The 23,932-nt window shown below is 43.4% G+C and overlaps 5 protein-coding genes across 5 annotated transcripts; 3 read left to right on the forward strand and 2 right to left on the reverse strand.

Annotated features, from left to right (window-relative positions):
• The first annotated feature begins 787 nt into the window (after positions 1-787).
• On the forward strand, positions 788-3,701 carry fndc10 (fibronectin type III domain containing 10). The gene is made up of 2 exons (XM_086117968.1): positions 788-883; positions 996-3,701. The coding sequence occupies exon 2, from the start codon at positions 1,107-1,109 to the stop codon at positions 2,013-2,015; it is 909 nt and encodes a 302-aa protein (XP_085974094.1). The 5' UTR covers positions 788-883; positions 996-1,106; the 3' UTR covers positions 2,016-3,701.
• Positions 3,702-4,305: 604 nt separating this feature from the next.
• ssu72 (SSU72 homolog, RNA polymerase II CTD phosphatase) lies at positions 4,306-9,993 on the forward strand. The gene is made up of 5 exons (XM_086117724.1): positions 4,306-4,568; positions 5,570-5,713; positions 8,042-8,181; positions 8,267-8,385; positions 9,268-9,993. Exons 1-5 carry the CDS (start codon positions 4,489-4,491, stop codon positions 9,367-9,369), a joined length of 585 nt encoding a protein of 194 aa, XP_085973850.1. The 5' UTR covers positions 4,306-4,488; the 3' UTR covers positions 9,370-9,993.
• Positions 9,994-10,336: 343 nt separating this feature from the next.
• Positions 10,337-15,879, reverse strand: atad3 (ATPase family AAA domain containing 3). Its single transcript, XM_086117723.1, has 16 exons — positions 15,586-15,879; positions 15,013-15,089; positions 14,604-14,705; positions 14,467-14,526; positions 14,320-14,389; positions 14,077-14,242; positions 13,844-13,913; positions 13,545-13,700; positions 13,400-13,456; positions 13,200-13,325; positions 12,990-13,114; positions 12,842-12,893; positions 11,958-12,028; positions 11,695-11,862; positions 11,257-11,365; positions 10,337-11,160 (listed from the first exon to the last, which is right to left on the reverse strand). The coding sequence occupies exons 1-16, from the start codon at positions 15,770-15,772 to the stop codon at positions 10,741-10,743; spliced, it is 2,016 nt and encodes a 671-aa protein (XP_085973849.1). The 5' UTR covers positions 15,773-15,879; the 3' UTR covers positions 10,337-10,740.
• A 543-nt stretch (positions 15,880-16,422) lies between these two features.
• On the reverse strand, positions 16,423-18,267 carry mrpl20 (mitochondrial ribosomal protein L20). The gene is made up of 4 exons (XM_086117856.1): positions 18,052-18,267; positions 17,792-17,902; positions 17,143-17,220; positions 16,423-16,977 (listed from the first exon to the last, which is right to left on the reverse strand). Exons 1-4 carry the CDS (start codon positions 18,136-18,138, stop codon positions 16,804-16,806), a joined length of 450 nt encoding a protein of 149 aa, XP_085973982.1. The 5' UTR covers positions 18,139-18,267; the 3' UTR covers positions 16,423-16,803.
• Positions 18,268-18,540: 273 nt separating this feature from the next.
• Positions 18,541-22,547, forward strand: sdhb (succinate dehydrogenase complex, subunit B, iron sulfur (Ip)). The gene is made up of 8 exons (XM_086118713.1): positions 18,541-18,652; positions 19,608-19,741; positions 20,076-20,161; positions 20,304-20,440; positions 21,113-21,229; positions 21,328-21,429; positions 21,895-22,017; positions 22,095-22,547. Exons 1-8 carry the CDS (start codon positions 18,581-18,583, stop codon positions 22,173-22,175), a joined length of 852 nt encoding a protein of 283 aa, XP_085974839.1. The 5' UTR covers positions 18,541-18,580; the 3' UTR covers positions 22,176-22,547.
• Positions 22,548-23,932: the final 1,385 nt, after the last annotated feature.

Here is a 23,932-nt window from a genome sequence, read left to right on the forward strand (position 1 = left end):
TATTTCTTTATTCCCTCTCTAAACACAAGAAATAGAATGAATGACTAGACCTAATTCATTCGTCAACTCGAGATTTTGTCCTGCTGTTTGAGGAGGCATCTCAAATATATCCAGCTAGAAACAATATTTCCTCTTTTAGTTCCTCATGAAATATACATGAGCTCACTTGCCTAAACATGTAAACAGTAAACCATGAGATTTTTCCAATGTAAAATATTGGATGTGCCTTGGGCTCTATAAGGGTTGGGGGAGAGGGCCAAGGAGCAAAGAAAATCAAAGATGGCGGCAAAGCACTACCTGAAACCATTCACCTCACTTCAACAGAGTTCCTTGGCACCAAGATGCCAACAAAGCAATACTTCTACAAAGAGTTTGACCACAAAATAGCATTAAAACGGTGAAGAGGTAAACATGGGAGTGGCAAGTACACTATTAGAGCACTATTTTATTACAATTTTGTATTGGATCGCATCAAATTGTGTGAGTGTGGATGACAATCATGCTGAATTCCCTTTATATGCGAAATGACGCCGTTGCAAAAATAACGCGGCATACGCGGCACTATCGAGCGTTGTGCGTGCGTCAGGGGCCATCTGGACTCGAGTTGCCCAACACTTTTCCTACGCCCGTGTGTGCTGTGGACTGGTTGTTTCTTCTTTTTTTTTCCTTCTTTCTTTTTTATTGCAGCACCTGCGTAGGCTTGTGACTCACACGCCGATTTGTTGATGGCCACTAGAATGGTTGCACACGCACCCGTGCACTGTGCGGCGCGCGCCACTCGCAATCACACGCCCACAGCGGACGGACATCAGAGCTGCACACACAAGTCAAGAGTGACAAGGCGAAGACGGCCGACAGACCCACGGGCGCCGTAACCCAGAAAGTAAGTGAAGATCATCAATGGCGAGTCGATCGATGACGCAACTGATTTGAAGTATTTTTTTTTAAACTCGAATGAAACTCATTTCTCTCTGGTTGTGTGATTTCTGTCGCAGATGCTTCAACCGAAGTGTCCTCGCCCGTGGACGCGCTTCCCTCCTCCACGCGGATGCTGAAGCAGGTCTGATCTGATTTATGGCCGCCAACAGCAAATCCGACTAGAGGAGATGAGCAGCCAGCGGCGGCCGTCGGTGCTCGCTTTAGCGACACTGCTGCTCTGCACAGCGCAGCACAGGACTCATGGCAGCGGCTCAGCATCATCATCTACATCTGCATCCCCATCAGAGGTGACAGGCAGGGAAGATTCTGAGATGCAGCGCAGGTGGCTCAAACACCATGGCAACAGCAGTCAGGAAAGCAGGCCGTGGCAGAAAGCATCAAGCCTCGATGCTTCCGCTGTGACATCAGTCAAGAGGAGCCCACTGAGCGGGGCGCCATCACCGTTGTGTGCCTACCAAGTCACAGAGGGAGGCATCGGGGGACCGCTCTGCTTTCGACACATGTTGGCTGGGTACACTTGCCATGCGGGAGACTGCAGGCAGGCAGTTTCTTCAGGGAGCTTGGTTGCAAATATTCTCATCAATGGTAGCGTGCTACTACAGTGGAGCCAAGGGAGAGAGGTCTCGGGAGTCCAGGGGTCACCCGATCAGACGAGAGCTCCTGGAGCAAAATCATCAAGTATTGAAAAAACAAATAGTATTTTTAGTGGCCGGCGCCACAGACATGGAGGTTACGAATTGAGCTGCTGGTGGAACGGCAGCTACACTCAGTTTGAGTGCACCGGGGTCCATCTCAGTTCGGGGTGCAGGGACTTTCTGTTGAGCGAACTGCACCAGAACATCCCCTACCGCATCTGCCTGCGCTCCCTGGCCCAGAGAGCGGACCACAAGGACTGTGTGGAGTTTATCCTGCCGCCGTCCGGGATGCAGGATATCGTGATCGCCATGACAACAGTCGGGGGCGCCATTTGCGTGATGTTGGTCATCATCTGCTTACTGGTGGCGTACATCACAGAAAACATCATGAGCCCCGCGACACAGCACACATATTCCTACCGCACTCACTCACGCCACTGAGGCTCGCCTTGAACACTAACTGTCCACCATGACCTCGCCTGATGTGACCTCCACTTAATTGTTGTCCTTGTAGTAACATCAATGTGTGTGTGTGTGTGTGTGTGTGTGTGTGTGTGCGTGTGTGTGTGTGTGTGTGTGTGTGTGTGTGTGTGTGTGTGTGCGTGTGTGTGTGTGTGTGTGTCTGTGTGTCTGTGAACTGAAGCACAATAGTGTATCTGAAGCAGATAAACCTATAAACCTGTGCAAACGAGAGCTAAAGCAAATTTACCTATATTGCACAGTGTAAACTCTGAGTCAAAAAAATACATACCGGATTAATTCTAATATGTCGTCGTTTGGGGAAAAAAAAAATAAGCGGTCAATTTCCCAACCTATATTGATCATACATCAGAAAGATTTCCTGACACAATACAAACCAAAAATGTCACAAAGAGTATATGTGCTAAAATGATGATCTTGTCTCACTTTAACCACAAATTCACGTCATGTAAAATCTGGGCCTGTCTAAAGCCGAGATACCCATACAAAGCCGTGACTTGCTGGATTCTGTTATAAGAATGGCAAAATGTTTATTGTACCTTCTTCTGCCATCGAACAGAAAAGCATTAAATTGTTCTGTCTGTCACTATACATCTGTGGTATACATTGATGAACAAAGATATATTTGGAATTAATAATTTTGGTAGAAATTAAGTGAATTTTAAGCCTTTCCAGCGGGACCCAATGATCTCTCACAAGAGTGTGCCGTGGAACCCGGGTTGAGGAATTGCAGCTTTAGGTCACATTTCAGCATTGTCAGTAGTCATGCAAGTGTAAATGTAAGTTAACCAATGGCAATGGTAAGCTCTTGAAACAATAATATACAGTATATAGTCACCTTACCCTTTTAATGCTACGTTGTCAGTTTTCTGTTATTATTGTCGACTTGTTGTTGAGTTTGTTGTGTTGTACTGAACAGCCAGGACAGAGACGGGTGAAACGAATGACAAAATGCTCATTTACATAATACAAATTCCGAAGTACATCCCATTCGTCTTTTAGAATTATTGTACTGAGCAGCCACAACAGACAGATGATACCATATTCCCGTGTTTCATATCCATTTCTTGTACTACTGTGTATGGTCGACATTATATTTCACCTCTTTGTCATCACTGATAGCCTTTGTTGTGACAAAAATGAATTTAAAAAAAAAAAGAGCCAAAGAAACCACAAAGTATCCTTGAGGAATTCCACCTGAAGTCTTGTGAATGAATTTTGAGTCATTTTGTTAATTTGAATTCCATATTGTACAACCTAAGGGCATTGGAGGTTTCCCTGCACTTTACAATGAGAACATGGTGATCCGCTCAATTGTGTTGCATTCATGAGTTTGTCAGTGATTATTGTGAATCTGTTTATCGGCTGCAATATACAGCAATGTCATTCATGAAATGCATTTAGTGTTACCCGTTAGCTGATGTTTACTCAATGTACGCCACACACAAGTGTGCCGATAACTTGTGACTTTGTTGGCACACAAAAGATACTGGAGTAAATTTCATGTGTCCGTTACACTTGTGACATACATACATTTGTATATCATTTAGTAAAGGGCAATACAATCACTAAATACTGTACCAAACAACATCATCCACAATACCTTGGTGTCCTGCTGTCAGCCAATAAAGTATCTTAGATAATTTATTACTTTCCAGCTTTTTCTCTATTGACTTTGCATGAGAGAGTGCAGAAGTCGTGTGTTCGATCCCGGCTCCGGCTTTCCTGTGTGAAGTTTTCTCCCCGTGCCTGCGTGGGTTTTCTCCGGGTACTCCGGTTCCCTCCTGCATTCTAAAAACATGCATGGCAGGCTGATTGAACACTCTAAATTGTCCCTAGGTGTGAATGTGAGCGTGGATGGTTGTTCTCTCTGTGTGCCCTGCGATTGGCTGGAAGCAGGTTCAGGGTGTCCCCCGCCTACTGCCCGAAGACAGCTGGTATAGGCTCCAGCAACCCCCCGTTGTGAGGATAAGCAGATCGGAAAATGGATGGATTGATACTGTCGTCGTTATTAATTTATTGTTGTTTGTTGTTGTATGCCATATTTTTGATTCATGTACAGCACTTTGTATTAAGCAGTGGTTGTTTTGATGAATACAGTTGATTTGAGTTCAGTTGAGTTGTTAAAAATGAGAACGAACTACTAACGAACTTCACGCGCCATCATACATTGACGTCACAGAAACGTCCACCCCAATGGCCCCGCCTACTAAAGACGTCACCGAGACAAATAATTTCCCCAGCACGGGGTTTCCGCCATTTTAACTTCCTGCATTCAAAGGAGAGAAGTCTGTCGAACTGTACTCGCGGCGCGTTAATATTCTTAAGTTTTAAAAGGGGGTTATTTTGTTTTTCTTTCCTAAAAGGGGCACAAACAAACCGCATCGAGTGGTTTCCGACCGTTTTAGTAGGTTAGTTTCAGCCGGGAGTCGCAATGCCGAGCCATCCGCTGAGGGTAGCGGTTGTGTGCTCGAGCAACCAGAACCGCAGTATGGAAGCGCACAATATCCTCAGGTAAACATTGGCCACCCGGGGAAGAAGACGACGAGGCGACAACGACGTGAACGAAATGTGCCTTATCGCTGTGTGTTTTTGAGGCGGTTATCATCTGACACGACGCCAGATATGCCGGGCCTCCGCATTCCCAACAATGGACCCAGAGTGCAGAGTCACGCCGGATCTCGAGTTCTCTTTTCAAACATTGTTTCCTGGCTGAGTTTGAGATTTTCTTTAGTTAAATACTTACACAGCCTTAAGTCCTAACTGAGTCAATTTTTTAAATCCTCGGACGCTTCATTGGATTTTTTTTTTTGTATCGATTCACGCTGACAGAGCGCCCCCTAGGTGGACGAATTCCGGAAGAAAGTAACTGCAGCTGCGCGGCAGCTGATGACGTAACTGCTCATAGCTGCCCCCTGTGGTCACTAGCGTTATTTTTTTGCAGTGACTGAATGTCCATGTACGAAACTCTTTCGTCACTTGTAAGAAAATTCCGTGAACTAGTGGACGAGTGAATATTTTGAGCCCCAGCTTGCTAATATATTGAATTATCATACCTGTGTGTTAGAAAATAGAATCTCAAATTTAAATCCATTTGATCCATCTTAAGGTCCATCCACATGTACATTCTTTGCCCAACTTTTGGCACCCTTTTTTTTCCAAAAATGTTTTGGGAAAAAAAACATCCTCCATCTTACTAACTGGTGTGTGGAATTGCCTAAAAGATGAGGACAAAGTGTGTACGAGTACATAGACCTTAAGATGAATATCAAATGTCCAAACGTTTTTTATTCTGCAAAAAACTTATTTTTTTAGCGGTGAGAAATGTATCTGTGGCATTACAGACAAAACGTTTTGTTTTCATAATGGGACTGTACATTTGTAACGTATTGGTTAAAAAAAGGGGTGGAGGGGGGCTCTGGCGCTGGTTGGCTTGTCGACTGATTTTGATTTGTGTCACTTGATTTACCCCCCCCTTTTTTTTTTTTCTCCCTCCTTCTCTTTGTTCTCTGCAGTAAACGTGGATTTGAAGTGCGCTCATTCGGGACTGGTTCTCACGTGAAGCTGCCCGGTCCTGCCCCAGACAAGCCTAATGTGTATGACTTCAAAACAACATATGAACAGATGTACAACGACTTGGTCCGCAAGGACAAGGAACTGTATCCCCATCTCACCTCTACACATGCACACACGCACGCACACACACACACGGTCAGACAAATCACGGGATAAGTATTTCATGTAACCCATTATGTTTTACGGACATCAGGAACGTGGACGGAGCTGCATCGATGGGTAAACGGCATGCTAGGAAACATGTTTTTAGCTCTGTAAAAATGCATTTAAACATGTTGAAATATGCTAGTTGTCTTGAAGTAAACGGCAGTTTGGTTTAAAAAAAAAAATAGATGGAGATTTTTTTGGGAGTGAGCAAGGAGGTGGATGTATTCCGTTGTAATTTACAAATCAAGTGCAAAAACCTTGAGCCTGTACTATGTCGACTTGATACAGTTGCTGTTTTTAAACGTCATCTTTGGGTGGTTGGTTGAGACTACAGGTGCATCTCAAAGAAATTACGCTATGTTCTTATTTTGATAGTTGTATTAAAGACTGTAAAGTCATGTTGACTCGGAAAGCCAAAAGTTGCCGCTATAGTGTTAAAACAATGTCACAATATGATTTAAAATGGAATTTCCATGATTATCACTTACAGAATGAAAACATCTCGACGGACTGTAATCTAAATATAGAAATTAGGTAGGAATTGGCCTAATGTCATGAATTAACGTTTCACGTTTTGAATTTATATGGCGAAATTCACTTCGCCAATATTACAAAAAAAGGTAGACTTAAACTGACAGGAAAAAAATATTGTTTAACAATGGCAACCCTATCAAAGACGACAGGCCTTTGGGTTTCCCTGTGTGTTCCAATTGAAGCTACAGCGCAACTTTTTCAAAGGTCAAAAACTTAAGAGGGATCCCACACTGGTTTAATTAGCATATTGTACATGGACACTTAGGTACTTATTTCCTTTTTAGGAAAACAAACGCTTAGTGTGTGTGTGTGTGTTAAGCAGCCTCTGCGCTGATGACAAAGCAGGACCTATTCAACTTCAGTGGCAAGTTTTGCTTAACCTTAAAGCAGCGACTGTGTGACATTAGTTTCACAGGAAATATGGACCCATATGGAGACGAGATCCTGTAGTTGCTCCAGCTTTAAAAGTTGATTCTATATAAAAGGAGGGTGTGATCACCCCAGCCCACACAAATTGTATAATCTGTTGATTTCTCTCTCATGCTTCAAATGCAAACACACAGGACACAACTTCAGGGGCACCTGCACAAAGAGATACGAGACTATTCGACTCTTCATTGGATGTGGATGTCAGATTGTGTACCTTATGAAGCATCTGGTTACTGTATAGTGTTCAACACATCGCATTCAAGTGTACACTACTCAAAACTATCAAGCTTTCGGGTAAAATTTTAAAATGAAGATGGAAATGCACAGTCACATTTACAGCTGGACTTTGGGCCTTTTTGAAATTTTAGAATCCACAACTGTTTAATACTTTTTTGCCTAACTTGCTGCTCAAGACAAAATTCCCCCCCTTTTTTTTTCTTTTTTCAAGGACGTCTGCTTTTATGACTTTCTGTGACTCTTCCAGTCTCCCTGTGTCTCTACTGGAACCTGCTGATGACAATTTTGCCTCAGTGGCCACTTTGCGGGAACGTCCTGTTTGAAGCCCCGCAGTGGCGAGGTACTGTTCATCAATTGTGTAGCTGTTGCCTTGGGCTCGCGATGTCAAAATGTGAGCCGCACGACAAAATGGACCAATTCTAATTGAACCCGCAAAGTATTGATCCATTCATGGAATAAACGCTTGTGGATTTTGCTCGTCAGCACCCTGTTAGGAAACAAGTTGTGCAAAAAGTACTAAAATATTAAAGAGTTGGATACTTGAAAATTTCAAGGTCATGTCCAGGTCAATGTAAATGTGAGTGCATTTTGGACTCATACTGAAATATCACCCGAAAACAAAATGGCCCTTTTTTTTTTTTCTTATTACTGCATTGTTAACTGCAGGATGGCTTGTTGATGCTTCTTGTACGAAAAGTCCATGGCTGGATATAATAGATGGAATTGCTTAGTTATAATTCAAATACATATATTTGAATTGCTTGGTTCACCTTAAACACAGAGTTGAGTCAATAACTGTAAAGCCAAAGTGTTCTGCCAATTTTAAAGCGTTCTTCAAAGTAGATGACGTCACGTTGGCGGTTTGTCCCTTCACGAGGCCTGCGTTCTCCTCTTAGCTGCATGTGCTCACGTGTACCACTAGAGGGTGCTGCCGCTCACTTCAAACGGACTAAACGTGTCGTTCTCACCTGCTGTCAGGGCTGGGTTCAAGCATCAGATGCTGTGCACAGAGTCCATTGTAGGCTTGCTATTTTCCTTGACCCCCCCCCCCCCCCCCGCCTCAGATACACACAGAACGGAATCCTGCACATGCTGGACCGAAATAAGCGTATCAAATCCAAGCCAGAGCGCTTCCAGAGCTGCAAGGACAATTTTGACCTGGTCATCACCTGTGAGGAGCGCGTCTATGACCAAGTGCTGGAGGGTGAGCGACACTTCCTGTTCGAACGTTTTTTTTTTTTTTTTTGTGCATCTGTTTCGTGCCTCAGGCTGTGTCATTCCTTTGCCAGATCTCAACTCGCGGGAGCAGGAGACCATGCAGCCCGTGCATGTCATCAATGTTGACATTCAGGACAACCATGAAGAAGCCACGCTGGGCGCCTTCCTCATCTGTGAGCTGTGTCAATGTGTGAGTGTCTGCTAGGCAGAGGCGTCACTCTGAAGAACAGTTTGGTTTGGAATGACTTGTCCTGACCAGTTCTGCACTGGAGCACTTTCTACTCTTTATACACTTGAAGAAGCCCATTATCGTGTCTCGCATCCTCCTTTTCAAAGCTGATAATGAATGCTCAGTTTTGTTTAGAACCTGTTGATGTTGAGATTTTTCACGTCTGGCATTGGTTCGAACATAAAATGAGCATTAAAATCTGTGGATCTTTTAGACAACCTTATGTAATAAACCCTTTGTCAATCTCAAGCACAATTGAGCAGAGTTTTTGATGCACAGCTTGTATTGGGTCTCATTGTACCCAATGAAGAGTCCAGCGAGTGTGGCTATTAGGACTCTCGAGTCCTTAAAAGTCAGTGTAGAACTTAAGCAAACTTGTAGGATGTCACCGAAGCAACAAGGTCCCACCACAGCATCTAATGGTAAATCGGCTTGTGCTTCCCTCTCTATTTTTTGAGGAGGGGGGGGGGGGGGTGAGGGGCTCAATAATCTACTTTAGAGTCCCAAAGAACAGATCAGTGATCCTCAACAACATGGTTGTGTTACATGTTTTTTTTTAAATACACATTTTTCAAGAGCATTCTTTTTTCAAATGTGATTTTTATTTTTAATACATTCTAATTGAATCATTATTGACATGCAGTTAGTACGCCACTGTATTTTGATGCCTATCGATATCATTATGATGGTACTTGGAGAGCTGCGTGTCATTTTAGGGTGGTCGTGGTGTTAAAATTTGGACAACCTCCAACATAGGCAATTATACTGCTTCCTCTATTTCGATCCATATTTGTCACCGCCGCTGCTGGCACATGATTTAGCCAAGTTTTTCTTCTCTTGCAGATTCAGCACACGGACGACATGGAGAACGAAATTGACGAACTCTTGCAAGAGTTTGAGGACAAGAGCAGCAGGGCTTTCCTTCACACCGTCTGCTTCTATTGACAGCTGCAATAAGCACACGAAGGACCCCCGCAAACCAACAGCAAATAACGTGACAATGATATGGCGGATTTTGTGTTGGCAGAAACGCGCGTGTGCAGCGCCGAACGAAAGCAATTTCGCAATCACGCGGTCGCCCTCCGCGGGCTACGCCGACTCGCCGCTGCTCACCTTGCCTTTTTATTCCTCCTGATCAAGGTCAGCCACGCCTCCTCGGGGAGTGCCATAACGCCCAGTCCCGACGTTTTGCTCAGTGCAGCCTCCTAAACATGATTCCGTTTTTTTCTTTCTCCCCTCCAGGTGATCTATTTTTCGGTGATTGTTTCAATTTCATGTCAGCTTTTTATTTTGACACTTGGAACTGGAGATGTGTTTTATTGAGGCAGGAGGGGGAAAATGAACTGAGAATGCTTTTGTTTTGTGTTTTAGATTAAGTTAAAAGGACGAGCTAGTGAATAACCAAAGCTCGGCCTCTCTGAGGCAATGTGTGCTGTTGACTTGATACACCAACTTGGATATGATGTCGTTCAGGGCATACTTTATTTTGTATGTGTAAAAATGATGCATTGTCAGCTCAGAGTGCCTGATTTGTACATAGGAGTATACTAAAAGAATCTATAAGAACCATTTGTGGCTCATTATGTTCTTTTTTTCACCATTTCATTTAGCACCTGTAAATACTTAAGATTAATATGGAGTTTGCACTTTGCATGGAGGTTAGTTTTTGTGCTCATCTACAACCTCTGTGCATGTGCTATTATTCTAATCTTTCTGTGCACGATATTTGTATATACCAATGTAAAATTTCTCATTTCTTCTCAATTGAATCCAAGCATTAGTAATTATGTAACCTATTGAATAAAATATATTTTTAAATGTATTATACATATATTTAGTCATTACATTTGCTTATTTTTTAAATTCAGCAGACTGTGCTACTTCCATTGAAATCACAAAGTGGCCATTTGGGTTTTCTCAACATTCTCTTTATTTCATTTCATCAACATGACTTGAGGCGCATTTGTGTTTTTAAACTTGAAAGCGCTCTTAGCTGTAGCACATCAAGTGCTGTACATAATGGCATCACATTCTTGGAATCGCTGGTTGTGACTTTCTCAGCATTCATTCGGGGTGAGAAAGATTCCGTATTATTCCCGTGATGACGAAGTACACAAAATGCACATCAATTGTTACTGGTTATAAAAACTCAAATTGGTTTAATCTTACTTGACTCCATTATGTTGTTACAGACAGACAAGTATTTCTATGGTTAGTTTCCTTCCACAACACACAGCGAGGTCCAAGATAGTCCAACATGTGTGAAGACACAGAGACGTGATTCAGAATCTTTCTAATTCATTGAAACAATCTGACTCAAACTGGAGTTCCATCTTTTGGTGCAGAGTCAGTCTTCTCCACTTTCTTTTCAGCGCCGTGCTCTAAACTTGCTCTGTCGGCTTCTTCACAGTCCAGTGTGGCTGAGGGAGAACTTTGAAACTCTGCTGTCCTCTCTTGAGGTAGACTGTCGCCTTGTTGCTTCATCTTGTGGACCAAGAGTGAGGCGATCACCTCCTGAGCCTGCGATGTCTCGCCAAGCGGCAGATTGAAGCCCATTTTGCCTGTGGCGCTACTACCAGCGCTCCCTGCTGGTGGAGGTGTGAGCGTCTTCGTCTGAGCCTCTTCTTCCGTACGCAGCCAGTCCATCTTCTGCCGGTGCTGCTTGACGGCGTCATCCACGCGGGCGTCGATCATGGCCTCCGTAAGTACGCCATCCTCTGAGGAGTATGCTGCTGCCTGTGAAGACAGGTTGCTCGCGTTACAACTAAAAACACAATGAGGAAGACGACGGCAGATTTTGAAGGGACTCATTTGGAACCTTTGAGGACGTACCTGCCAGGCTACTCCCAACTTGGAGATCTCTCTACCGGACATGCCTTCTGCCCGTTTGGCTATTTCAGAGCATTTCTTACCATAATCAAACTGCGCCAGCTTCATCCTCCTGCAGAAGACACGTTCACACAAACGACAACAGTAACTAGCTTGGATACGTTTTTTAAGCAGCTCCGTTTTCGAAAGGATACAAAGGCGTGTGTGTGTGTGTATATGTTCCATGATGGGCCAGGTTCTGTAAAATGCATCGGCTATTGAGGCAAAAGGAAGGGAATAATTGAATAAATTACTTTATTTTTTTCACGGTCAAATAATTACTTTGTGAATCAAAATGGTGCGTTGTTCTGTTCACTATCTGATTTTTCACTGGTGTCCACATGTATGATTTCCTGTTTGCTCAAGCAATCGCTGTTGTGCCAGATGATACTTTGTACTCACTGCCTCCCCCCGGTGGCGGGCTCCAGCACATATTTGTCAAAGTACAAGCGCACCAGCCTCTCTCTTTCCTCCAGCCCCGGCAGAGCAAAATTGACAATTTCATCTATCCGGTCGTTAATGGCCCAGTCAAATTGCTCTGGTTGGTTACTGGCCAACACCAACATGAATCTGGATGGGATATAAAACAAGAAAACAGCACAATTATTAGAAATGTGAGCAAGAGTTGCAAAGTTGAAACTTTGGAAATACTGAACGGACTTTACCTGTTGCTCTGCTCTCCAGTGCGATACAAGAATGCGTTTAAAGTGGCTCGGAGATCTTCACTGATCTTCTCCTGAAAAAAAAAAAAAAACAATCAGGAGGAACCATTACAATTAGTTCACGGGACACATCTGGCCCGCTCCATTCTTTAATTTGGCCCACCTAGCATTTTCAGCTCTTTAGTGCCATTAAAATGAGCTCATTATTATTATTATTATATTGTTCATGTTTCACATTCAATAGTTTGTCATCAGATTTTCAACAAATTTAATCAAATCACATCTAACCTCTTAATATTCTTAAATAAATGGTTGACACTTTGTATTTACATTAGTCAGACATTTATTTTAAAATATTTGTAATTATTTTATTAATGTATACTTTGTTGCATTGACTTTGTTTGTTTATTCTCAAAATCCGTTAATTAAAATATACTTATTTATGAGTTTTAACTCTCTTAAATGTGGTCATCACATATCCTTTTGGTCATATTGATAAGCGACTCTCTGCACTGCAAACATCTTCAGTTGTCCTCTTTGCTCATGCTTTTAGACGTTGTGCTTTTGGTTGTGTGAAGCACATCGAGTTGTCCTTTGCCTACACACTTCATGTCTTAATTTTTTGGGGGAAAATGGTTCATGTTTATTTAAAATGATCGTGAATAACTGAATTTGATTAATTGTACAATTAAAACTTTTGTCAAAAAAATTGCATTTTGCACTTTTGTGCATAAGTTCATCCACATCTGAGTTAGCCAGTTTGGACGACATTTGTGGAATGAAATTAATAGTAAACAACTTGCTCATGAGCGGAAAGGAGAAGTTCTCCTTATCTTGAGAAAGGTAAAACAGATTAAGTGACACAAATCGGAACAATCCAAACTTACAGTCGATCTCTTACGAAGGAATGCGTCGGCTTCATCAACAAACAACAGGAGGCTAAAAGAGAACAAACATATTAGAAGAATGATTCAAATAAAGTGAAATGAACAGGTTTTATGATTTTTTTTCCCCCATGTGTGTCAGGTAGCTTACCCTCGCCTGCTTGTATTGGCCCAGTCAAACACTTTATGCATGGCGGTCACCCCATCGCGGCCCATCGGTGCGACATCACCGCCGGTCATGATTGCGTAGTCCATCCCAGAATGCATTGCCAGCTTCTGCTCAAAACAGGAAGAATGATTCACAGCCGAAGCTCTTTTCCGTGTGATCCCCTTTGAAAAAGTGTCAGCATCCAACTTGAACCTTAGCAAACAGCGTCTTGCCGGTGCCCGGGGGTCCGTACATCAGGATGTTTCTGTAGAGGCCGTTGTTCTGCCTTGTGTTTCTTGTTGCTATGGCAACGTCACGCACGCGCTCTTCCAGCTTCGGCTAGAAGGTCAAACCAATTGTTACGACCATCTCCTTTACTTGGCGCTACTTTGGTGAGGCTGAATGATTCTTACATTGAGCACAACTCCTTCCAGGGCATCCTGAGGTTTGCTCTTCAGCCTTTTGACCGTCTAAGAAACCGGCGGGCAAGATTGACAAGTGATGAAAATAGCGTGGAGATGAAATACCGGATTGGCGTCCAAACTTAAAAAGTCCAACCTTGATGGGATGCTTGATGGCCTCCCCCACAGTGAAACGGGACGTCTCTCGCACCAGAGACGGCTTCCCCAGTCTCGCTTCGATGTAACGACCCGCCACTCCGGTGGCGTTGCGGGCAGAGTACACCCCCACAGCTAAAAGGGTCAGACCAGCCACCTGGTTGTTGCAAGACAGAAAACGTTAGCCAACCAGTTTTTGTGTTACCTCGAGGGCATTTTTTTTTTTAACAGGTAATTTTGGTCAAATTGTGCAACCTCAGGGACCACTGGACATTGAAACCTCCAATGTCCAGGACTCACCGTGGCCGTGACTTTGTCCCAGTCTGACACAAAGGCTCTGAAACCTTCTCCAAATACTGCCCCTGCTGTCCTAAAAATTACAATGTATGTTTGTAACATCAATGTGATCTGCGTCACATTTATACATTGATCAGAGTGCTTTAAAAAAAAACACAATTTTAGGCGCACCTGCACAATTTAATCTGTTGTATTTTATTTGTGGGGGGGGGGGGGGTGAAGTAAACGTATCTTACTTTATGGACTCCAGGACCGTCTGTCTGTGCTCGGCGGCCTTCAGGCGAATTTGTTCGCGTATGATGTCGGCGTTCTCTCGCTCCACACGCGCGCGCGCTTTGGACTCGGCCTCAATACGCAGCATCTCGTTTTTGTGCCTCAGCTCCATCTCGTGCTCGATGGTCGCTGTTGCAAAAGAAAAAATTCAAAACGCGTCAGCCTCCAGCTAATCGCCGGGTCTCGAGGTTAAAAGGCACACACACCTTTCCTCATGGCTTCCTGTTTCTGAACCGACTCTTCCTGCTTGCGAAGGTTGTCCTCATTCATCATTTGCTGAGTGGAACACAGACAAACTGTTCGCAATACTCTTTAAAGTAGAGGACTGTTAAAACTAAATCAGGACAGCTCACCTGCTGTCTTAGCTGGTCCTCATAGCGCTGCCTGGCTAGCTTGTCCTGGTACTGCGCCCTCTGATGAAGACGGGAGGAATTACTTTCAGGGGAAAGGAGGAGAAAAAAATGCCGGATGAAAGTTGCACGAAACTCACTGCTTGATGCTGCTTGCTCTCCTCATTCAGAGTTTTCCTCCTCTCCTCACCCTGGATTTTTATCTGGTCACCCTTCAGCTGCTCCACAGCCGCTTCATACTCCTGTCATGGTGGAAAATAGATTAACATTCTGGTCTGCTCTGCTCAGAGGTGACAAAATACCTTCAGGGCAGCTTTGAAAAAGAAGGCAATCGACCATGCCATTGGAGTAAGGCGATGTTGAAGAAATCGGACTATTTGTATATATATATATATAAAATATAAGCGGATTAGCCAGTGCAATTAATAGATGAAAATTTACAGTCCATTTCAGAACATTCAAACAGCAACTGTCCCCTCAACTACGTAAGACATGAAGTGGACCAAGAGTGAGGTCATGAACGGTGATTGTTTCTTTCCTTTGCAGTACCTTAATTTTGCTCTGGTGCTCCATCTGGGTGCTCTGCTCCTGCATGCGAGCCAATTCCAGAGCTTCTTTAGCATGTCCTATATGTAAGTGAAAAAACAAAGGACAGGACAGGAAATCAGAATGGGAGTCTGTTTCCCCTTGAATGGGTTTTCTCTCAGTTTTTCCTTGTGGGAAATCTAGTCTGTGAAGCCCTTTGAGACTCTTGGCCATATACGTTTGACTTGACTCAAATATGTCTGTGCTTACTTAGCAACATCATACAACTAAGAGACAATTAATGCTTCACCAGGAACAGATGTCGCCTTTTTTAAAGGTACACAGGCTGGTTTTAAGTTTAATGACGAGACGACCTTTGAACCATGCTGTGAGTTTGAATGGCGATGGGAGAGTACAGGGGGTAAAGGCATCGTTTAGCTAAAATGGCGCATATTATTGCAGAATAAGTGAGAGATGTCACCGGGGTGCTGGGCCTCGATATCAAAGAGTCTAAATCAAAAGGAAACATGGATGTTATTACAATGGCGTTCAATAAGTGCACACCTATGTAAAGACCCCTCTTTTCTGAACACTTACGGGACTTGTCAAGATCCTTGGCCGCCTGTGCAGCCCGCTCCAGCCCGGTGGGATCGAAGTTACTCCATTTGTCCTTGGGTTTATCTCCGCCGCCGTTGGAGCCACCGGCCGGCGGCGGAGGGGGCTGAACCGGCAGACCGGGGGGAGGCTCCGGTTGCCCTTTGTTCAAGCCGAACAACCACGACATCTTCGGGAGTAAATAAGGTTAAATTCGGCCAGTTCTAAGAGGAAAGACCGGTGGAGACTTCCAAAGATCTGTCAATGTACCTCCTCCACGCGCGTGCCACTCACTGGAGTTCGGTTCATGCGCAGTGTAGTGGGGTTGTGTCGTTGAGTAAATATGACCCCGATTGGCTAGCATTGAGTATCCTTTCTTTTCATTGGTGCTGTACCTGTTGAAGTCATACAGTGGACCCCTCCCAGAACAAGATACGGAAAGCGTAATGGGACAAACATGATGCTACTGTCATGTCGGTTTATTACATCAGGCCGGCTGCTACAGAAAGTCAAACATTTGCCTTTGCTGGATGTCCTTGGTTCTGTCGTGCTTCGTAACTGCTTTTTACATACCCATTGAATGATTACACGTGTGTATATTCTTCAAAAAGAGCGAGGTATATCGGGCGTTTGGGTGAAATATCAGGGTGAAACTAAAATGCAGTATGACCTCAAAAGGGGAATTTAAGTTGACCTTCTCGAAACTTTCATCCTCATGTCCAGATGTTAAATGTTGAAGTCAGTTTTGCACAAAGTATCCAACAAGCAGCTGTATGGCATAATTCACAACAGGTATTTGATCAATCAACCAGCTGTCTATATAAACATCCATTACAAATGCACTGTATAGCAAAACATTTATTAAGAACTGAACATTCAGAAGACAATCGTCTGAGAAATACATATTTACAGAAAGGGGGAAAAAATGATAAACAGACATTTCAGTTCGACACTAACCAGAGTAATTGTTCAGTTTAATTGCAGTAACAATTGTGGACACAATATCTGGCATGACATTAAATTGTTCCTAATTAGAATTGTGGTATGGGGGCTTCAAAGTAAGAGTTATTAAATCACCATCTCATCATTTTCCAATAATACACTTGCATTATTGATAGTTTCACAAAACGAAACTTTCCAAACCTCTCATGCTGCAAACAACAACCGCTTAAAAAAAACAAAACATGTATGTATCCACTTAACATTTTTACAGTACATGCACTACTGTTGCACAACAACACGGGAGAAGACACCAGGAGGTTCTTTGCCATCACCCAGCGCTGCACAGAAGCCTTCTTGTTGCCGGGCCCTGGCCAGCTTGGCGAGGGCGAGGAACGACCGAGGTTCTGTGATGGCCAGCTCGCTGATCACCCGTCGGTTGAGCTGAACGCTGCTCTGTTAATAAAAAGAACAGATGTAACATTAGTAGTGCAAAATCTAATGAGATCCAATACCAGAGCTTTCACATATATTCTGGCTTTACAAAGACAACAGTGCTTGGTTTTGCTGTTTATATATCTATCTATTCACAATTGAATTTGAATATTTAAAGAGATCAACCTTCGTTAGGTTGCTCATGAGAACAGGATACTTCATGCCGTGCTCTCGGGAAGCTGCAGCAATGCGCGTGATCCAAAGCTGAAAGAGAAAAAACAAGGGAGGGATGATTGTAGGATACAAAATCGTTGTTATTCAACTACAAGAAGTAATTTAGCTATCTGTAAAATGCACGGCTCGCACACAGTCACTCCTGAGATACTGTACCTTCATAATCCTAAAATATAATAAAATACTTTTTTTTAACTACTTGAGGATTCAATAAAATATATTGGCACATGAAAGTTAAATAAAATTATACTTCAATATTTCTAAAAAGCAGATGCATTAAGGTAGCAGCTGACATTGGTCAAGCGGACTGGCCACCAGCCAATTGTCTGGCACAGGCACGTGTGTGTGTGCGTGTGCGTGTGTGTGTGTGTGTGTGAATGCTTTTAATTAATTAATATTACTTCATAGCTGTGCTGGTTTATCATCTGGTCCACATTGATGAGGAAAACTCATAGGTTGGAGTTTGGGTTTGACTATGTCTTCTGTGACACTAATCTTAGAACATTTCTCACACAACCGTTATTGTTACATCAATATCTCTAACAGATATGAGCGTTATGTTCCGAAGGATAAGTCAAATAATAAAAAAAGAACATCTCACCGTTCTCATATTGCGTTTCTTCAGTTTGCGTCCTTTAGTAGCGTAGACAAACGCCCTCCTGACAGCTCGTACGGCCAGACTATAACAGCGGTTCTTTCTGCCTCTGAAATGCTTCAAACAAACGTCTTATATGATGATCTGAGCATTTTAGGAAACATCTTTGAGTCACGTTGCGTCATTTTTCAGAGCGACAAACAAGAGTTTGATCGCACGGGATTTGTAATACAAACGTGAAACAGAACAATACGTTGGTCTTTTACCCGTGCATGTTTGAGAAGTTCTTGAACCTTCCAGTATCTGTCGGGTCCGCGGCTTCTAATCCACCTGGACAACGTCAGGAATACCATTTCTGGATCTTCATAGAAGTCTTACACAAAATGAGGCCACGGTGTTGAGAGTGACCTTACACAGAATCTTCATGAGCCGCACGAGCTGTGGCTACAGAGAGAAGCTGCACGCAAGTGGCTCCACTACACTAGGTGCGCTTGATTTCAATACGGTGAAACTCCGTCAAAGGATTATAATTGTTAATATTACATTGTTCGTTTTTAAATATCCCCCAATTTTTTGAAGTGGATTTCAAAGTTGAATCTGTGTGTGGAGAATTCATAACAATTATATAGAAAGAGTGTGTATATGTGTGGGGAGGGAGACACGGGTGGATGGGCTGTACTAAAACTCGGGCGACAGCGATTTGCAAAGCAAGTGCTCTCACCAATTTGTGACGCTTACAGCGTTGGATTGTGGGGCGTAGAGGAAGTGGAGGTCAGCACAACAGAAACCCCAAACATGTCCGTAGTCACTCTTACGTCCTTGAACCGCTGTGGTTTGTTGGCGTTGCGCTCTTCAGCTGGTTTAGAGGTATGATCAAATTTATCAACGACTGTTATGGGTTTCCCCCCCTCCAAATTAAGTATTGCCTTGCATTTGTACAAATCAGTTTAACAACAGAGAAATACTGAGTCTGCCTGCTACTAGCTATTAGCTAACCATCCTGAACTTCAGCTTTGTTAATGTTCGTGTTTTTTTGTGTTTTTTAAACCGAGCTCTGCATGCCGAACGTCACTTAACTGCAAATAGTTTCATTCAAAATATTATATAAAGACACCATTCTCCTAATTTGCAGTAGTAGCATGCTGCCAGGTTTTTAAATGTTACATAAACAAGACTCCCATCAATCACGCCCCTAAGACCTCACCCCCCAAAAAACAACGTAAATTGCAAACTTTTACATTCGCCTTAACAAGAATAACCAATAATGCCGTGTTTGCCAAACATTATGCTCTAATCGTTTTTCCTGTATGCCGCAGGGAGTTATCCATTTTCACCCAATTGGCCCAAAAATGATTGTTTATACTCTCTGGATTCTTAATAGTTTTATGATTTCCAAAAATATTGGACAATGGAGGATATTAAATAATAATATATAATACATTGTTTTCATGCCCAGTCATACTGTATACGGTAATCTAGATGCCGTCAAGACACTAAATTAGGACATTTTTAACGTTAGTCATTACTATAATTTTCAATAATTGGAATGGCTAATAAGCACATTGAAACAAGCACACTGAACCTATTTCTTTTCTGAAGTACAGATACTAAAGATATGTGGTATCGTTTCACTTTTCCCGACCGAGTATCTCGGTTATTTTCTATTACCAGCAACCCTATTTTCAATAGATGTGTTACTTTTTTGTTGTTCAGTGGTGTGTTGAGAGATGCTTGTAATGTAAATTATGTACCTCTCGTATATCTGACCTATTGTATTTTAGAGTTGTTTCTTTATATTAAATATTGCCCAATGCCGCGGCAGGCAGTGCGTTATGCGCAGACAGCAGCCGCTCCAGCAGCACAGCCCCGAATTAAGAAGTTCCAGGTGTACAGATGGGACCCAGACACTCCAGGAGACAAGCCTCGCATGCAGACCTTCGACATCGACCTGAACACGTGCGTAGGTGACCCATATTCAAGCTTGTGACAGGTGCAGCGCATTAAGTGTTGTCCTAAATACAGCGGCACAACTAAATTCAGTCTCACGTTTGGGAAATCGGCCTGTTGAACAAATTGTGTTCAGAGGTTCAATTATGTTGATTTGCCATGGAATACGTCGTTATTATGTAGATGAAGCATGACCTGTCAAATTCAACCCATGTTCATGAGCACAGGACGCTGTAATGGTTTCATCTACTCTACAAATGCACTTGGCAATTCTATCCTTCAAAAAAAAAAAAATCCCACCTGCATGTTTAACATTTTGGCTCCTCATTTATCCTTCTTGTAGATGTGGCCCGATGGTACTTGATGCCCTAATCAAGATCAAAAATGAAATGGACTCCACGCTGACTTTCCGTCGCTCCTGCAGAGAAGGTGTCTCTTCTGAAGTTTGACGTTAGAACACAACAAGCAGTGTCTCTGTTACTCCTGATTGTTTGGCGGCGGTGGTGGTGGTGGGGGGAGGGGAGATAAAATAAAACCATGTGAGGTGTCGCTCACGGACTTGTAAACGCAGGTATCTGTGGCTCGTGCGCAATGAACATCAATGGTGGAAACACACTGGCCTGCCTCAACAAGATTGACACTAACCTCAGCAAAGCAACCAAGATTTACCCCCTTCCACATATGTATGTGGTCAAAGACCTGGTACCTGTGAGTATACCATCCTAATCGTATCCTGACTTGAGATATGAGTGACCCGACTTACAAGATGCAAGTCGGCATTTTTTCTTGCTTTGACTTGCGAGCATATTTTCTTTATCCTTTTGTGAAAATGTTTATTTAATTTATTATAGCATTATGATTGCTCACAACATTAAAAAAAAACTATGTATACTGTACACACTTAATCTACCCCCACGCATTATATCAGTATATACAAATACACACACACCTATTTATACAGTATACTTATAATGCTATAGCTGGCTGAAAGGCTTTGGGCCGAAACCAAAAGTTTATAAATGCCTTAACCCTACTCGCAATTTTAATTTCAGGGATGAGCAATATTACAGGAGTCAGTTGTGAAACACATCTCTATGTTTGCATTATACTGCCCCCAGCTGGCCAAAGTATGCACACTTGAAGAAGTAGCCCAATGTCCATTGAATTGAATCCAAAATTAAGCCAAGAACTATTATTATTTTACATTATATTTCAATATATAATTTTTGTATTTTTTTTATGAAGTCAAATATTTATTTTGTGTGACGTGTTGTCACAACGAATTAAAGGTGCGCTTATTCTGAATTTGCCTTTGTTATTTTTCTAGCATATCAAGTTTTCATATAAAAAAAATTATAATAATAATAATTTGCACCACAGGACATGAGCAACTTCTACGCTCAGTACAAGTCCATTGAGCCCTACCTGAAGAAGAAGGATGAGTCCCAGGAGGGGAAAGAGCAGTACACACAGTCTGTGGAGGATAGACAGAAACTGGCATGTCCCGCCTTTCAATTCCGCTTTCTCATCCACTATCCATAGCGCAAGTGCTATGACACAGAGGACTTACCTCTGTTCCTTTTTGTCTCGCACAGGACGGGCTATACGAGTGTATCCTTTGCGCCTGCTGCAGCACCTCCTGCCCCAGCTACTGGTGGAATGGAGACAAATACCTCGGACCTGCCGTGCTCATGCAGGTGTGTACTTCAGTACTTCAACCAAAACCTGTTCGGTGACACTTGTCAACCTGAGGTTTGTTTGGATTTAAAAAAAAAAAAATCTTATTGATATCAATTATTTTGGTAAAAGTCCAAAAAGTCATAAAAACCTTTCATAATCGTACAAGCTGTGTGTAAAGTTTTGTTTTATTATGCATTGTCAAGTATGAAAAGAAGTTAATTATTCTAAGAACCAATGTGTGCATACCACCTTTTTTCTGACTGAATATGAGTCCTTACATTTGAGTACTCACCAATTCCAAGTAGCGATACTTGCTCTTGGCTGGAACACAAAGCGTTCCAGTTATGTGTTGTCCCAGTCTGATCCACTAGGGGGCCACTATGTAAAAGGAATACAGACGGATCAAGTCCCAACTGAATGTTGGGGAAACTGCAGCATATATAGTATGTCAACAACGTGTCCACTACACCGCCGTTTTCCAGGCTTATCGCTGGATGATCGACTCGCGGGACGACTTTACAGAGGAGCGTCTGTCCAAGCTACAAGATCCCTTCTCTCTCTACCGCTGCCACACCATCATGAACTGCACCAAGACGTGCCCCAAGGTAACGCCTGCGGGCGCGCCTAAGCGTCCTTCCAACGAGGGCGTGACGCTTGACTCCCGCTTGATTTGCACTCACAGGGCCTGAACCCGGGGAAAGCCATAGCGGAGATCAAGAAGATGATGGCCACCTATAAGGAGAAGAAAGCAGCTGCGGTTTGAGCACCCAGGTGTCCTCTGTACCCAATATCATAAAATTATATGTAATTGATTCTAAAACATGCTTCTTGATTGACCGAGGGTGGACTGATACATTTGTCTCACACATGAGCACAACACGAACGCTTATGTGTGAGTGCGAGTGTCTTGTCTTATTTAATTGCACGTGTACAGAATGAAAGGGTCTTCCTGCGTGTACTGTAATAAGTGTTTCTGACATTCAACTCCATTGTGTTTGTGCATTTGGGAGACAACGCTGCTCTTGTTTTTGTTCCAACATTGACTTTGCAGCTAGCTGGGACAAAGTGTGTGAATGTTCTTTCAGCTCTTACAACACTCCCCCTTCGCGAGAATAAATCTTCGAAATAGCATGCAGCTGCTGTTTTGTTGCTCTCGTCTTTTGTCCGGCGGGTTGGTAGAAGTGAATTTTGAAAGACCTTCTTTTGTACACTGGCACTGTTTCTGCCTGGGTCGCGGCTCTGATCTCACGGCCAGAGATAAACAATTGATAGGTCAGTGACTTTCGTGCAAAACAGCGAAATGTAAAACTACTGATTCATGATGGTGTCAAAGGCGTTTCCAAACCACTCCTCTAGTTGGCGCTGTTATGCCAAGTTGGACTTAATGCCAACCTAATGTTGCTATTTCTGTTGCCAGTTTGTCAAACCATAGACAGTAAACCCGAAATTCCAAACTACTGTGCTGCGCCACATAACTGTCATGAGAGATAATTGAGTTTAAAGGACAAAAAAAAAAGTTAGAAGTGAGCTTCAGATACACCACAGTTCGGTGAGCTGCCAATTTACACTGAATGCGCAAAACCAACATTGGAAGCAGTAGCACTGCTGTCAATGTCGGCCAAGGAGGATGCAGTTGAGATGAGGTACGCGCATGTGACTGGTGAGTACATACCATACCATTTTCTATCGCTTATCCGGGAACAGGTCGCGGAGGCAGCAGTTTGAGTAGGGAAGCGCACACTTTTCTCTCCCTACCCACATCTTCCAACTCTTCTTCCCAAAACGTTCCCAGACCAGCCAGGAAACGTAGTCTCTCCAGTGTGTCCCGGGTCATCCCCGGGGCCTCCTGGATGGACATGCCCGAAACACCTCACCAGGGTGGCGTCCAGGAAGCATCCTAATCAGATGCCTGAGCCACCTCATCTGGCTCCTCTCAATGTGGAGAAGTAGCAGCTCAACTCGGAGTCCCTCCTCGACGACTTGAGCTTCTCACCCTATCTCCAAGGGAGAGCCCGGACACCCTGCGGAGGAACCCCATTTCGGCCGCTTATATCTAGGATGTCGTTGTTTTGATCATGAACCACAGCTTGTGACCAGTGAGTAGGAACGTCGATTTTTCGGCCCACCTCCTTCACCACAACAGACCGATACAGAGGTGACCCGCATCCTGGCAAGGGAGAACATGTTCCAAATGTTGTCAATCATCATAAGGGGTCTCCGAGTCATGCTTTGTCTAGTACCTCACCTAGGACCTGTTTGCCTTGGGTGACCCTGCCAGGGCCCTAAAGCCCCAGACAACTTAGCTCCTAGGATCATTGGGACACGCAAACCCTTCCACCACGGTAAAGTGACGGCTCATGGAGGGGGTGAATTAAAAATCCACTTCTCTCCTAATTTTTGAGTTCATACTGCATACTCCAGATCATTTTCCAAAAGTAGTGATTGTGGTCTGTTCTGGGTCCGTGAGCTGCTTAGGTACAGCATTTGACGCCTCCAGACGCGGGGCCAGCTCGCGTGCAT

The sequence above is a fragment of the Hippocampus guttulatus genome, chromosome 8, assembly GCF_054856545.1.
Source record: "Hippocampus guttulatus isolate MCC_2025c chromosome 8, RoL_Hgut_1.0, whole genome shotgun sequence".
Lineage (NCBI taxonomy): Eukaryota > Metazoa > Chordata > Actinopteri > Syngnathiformes > Syngnathidae > Hippocampus > Hippocampus guttulatus.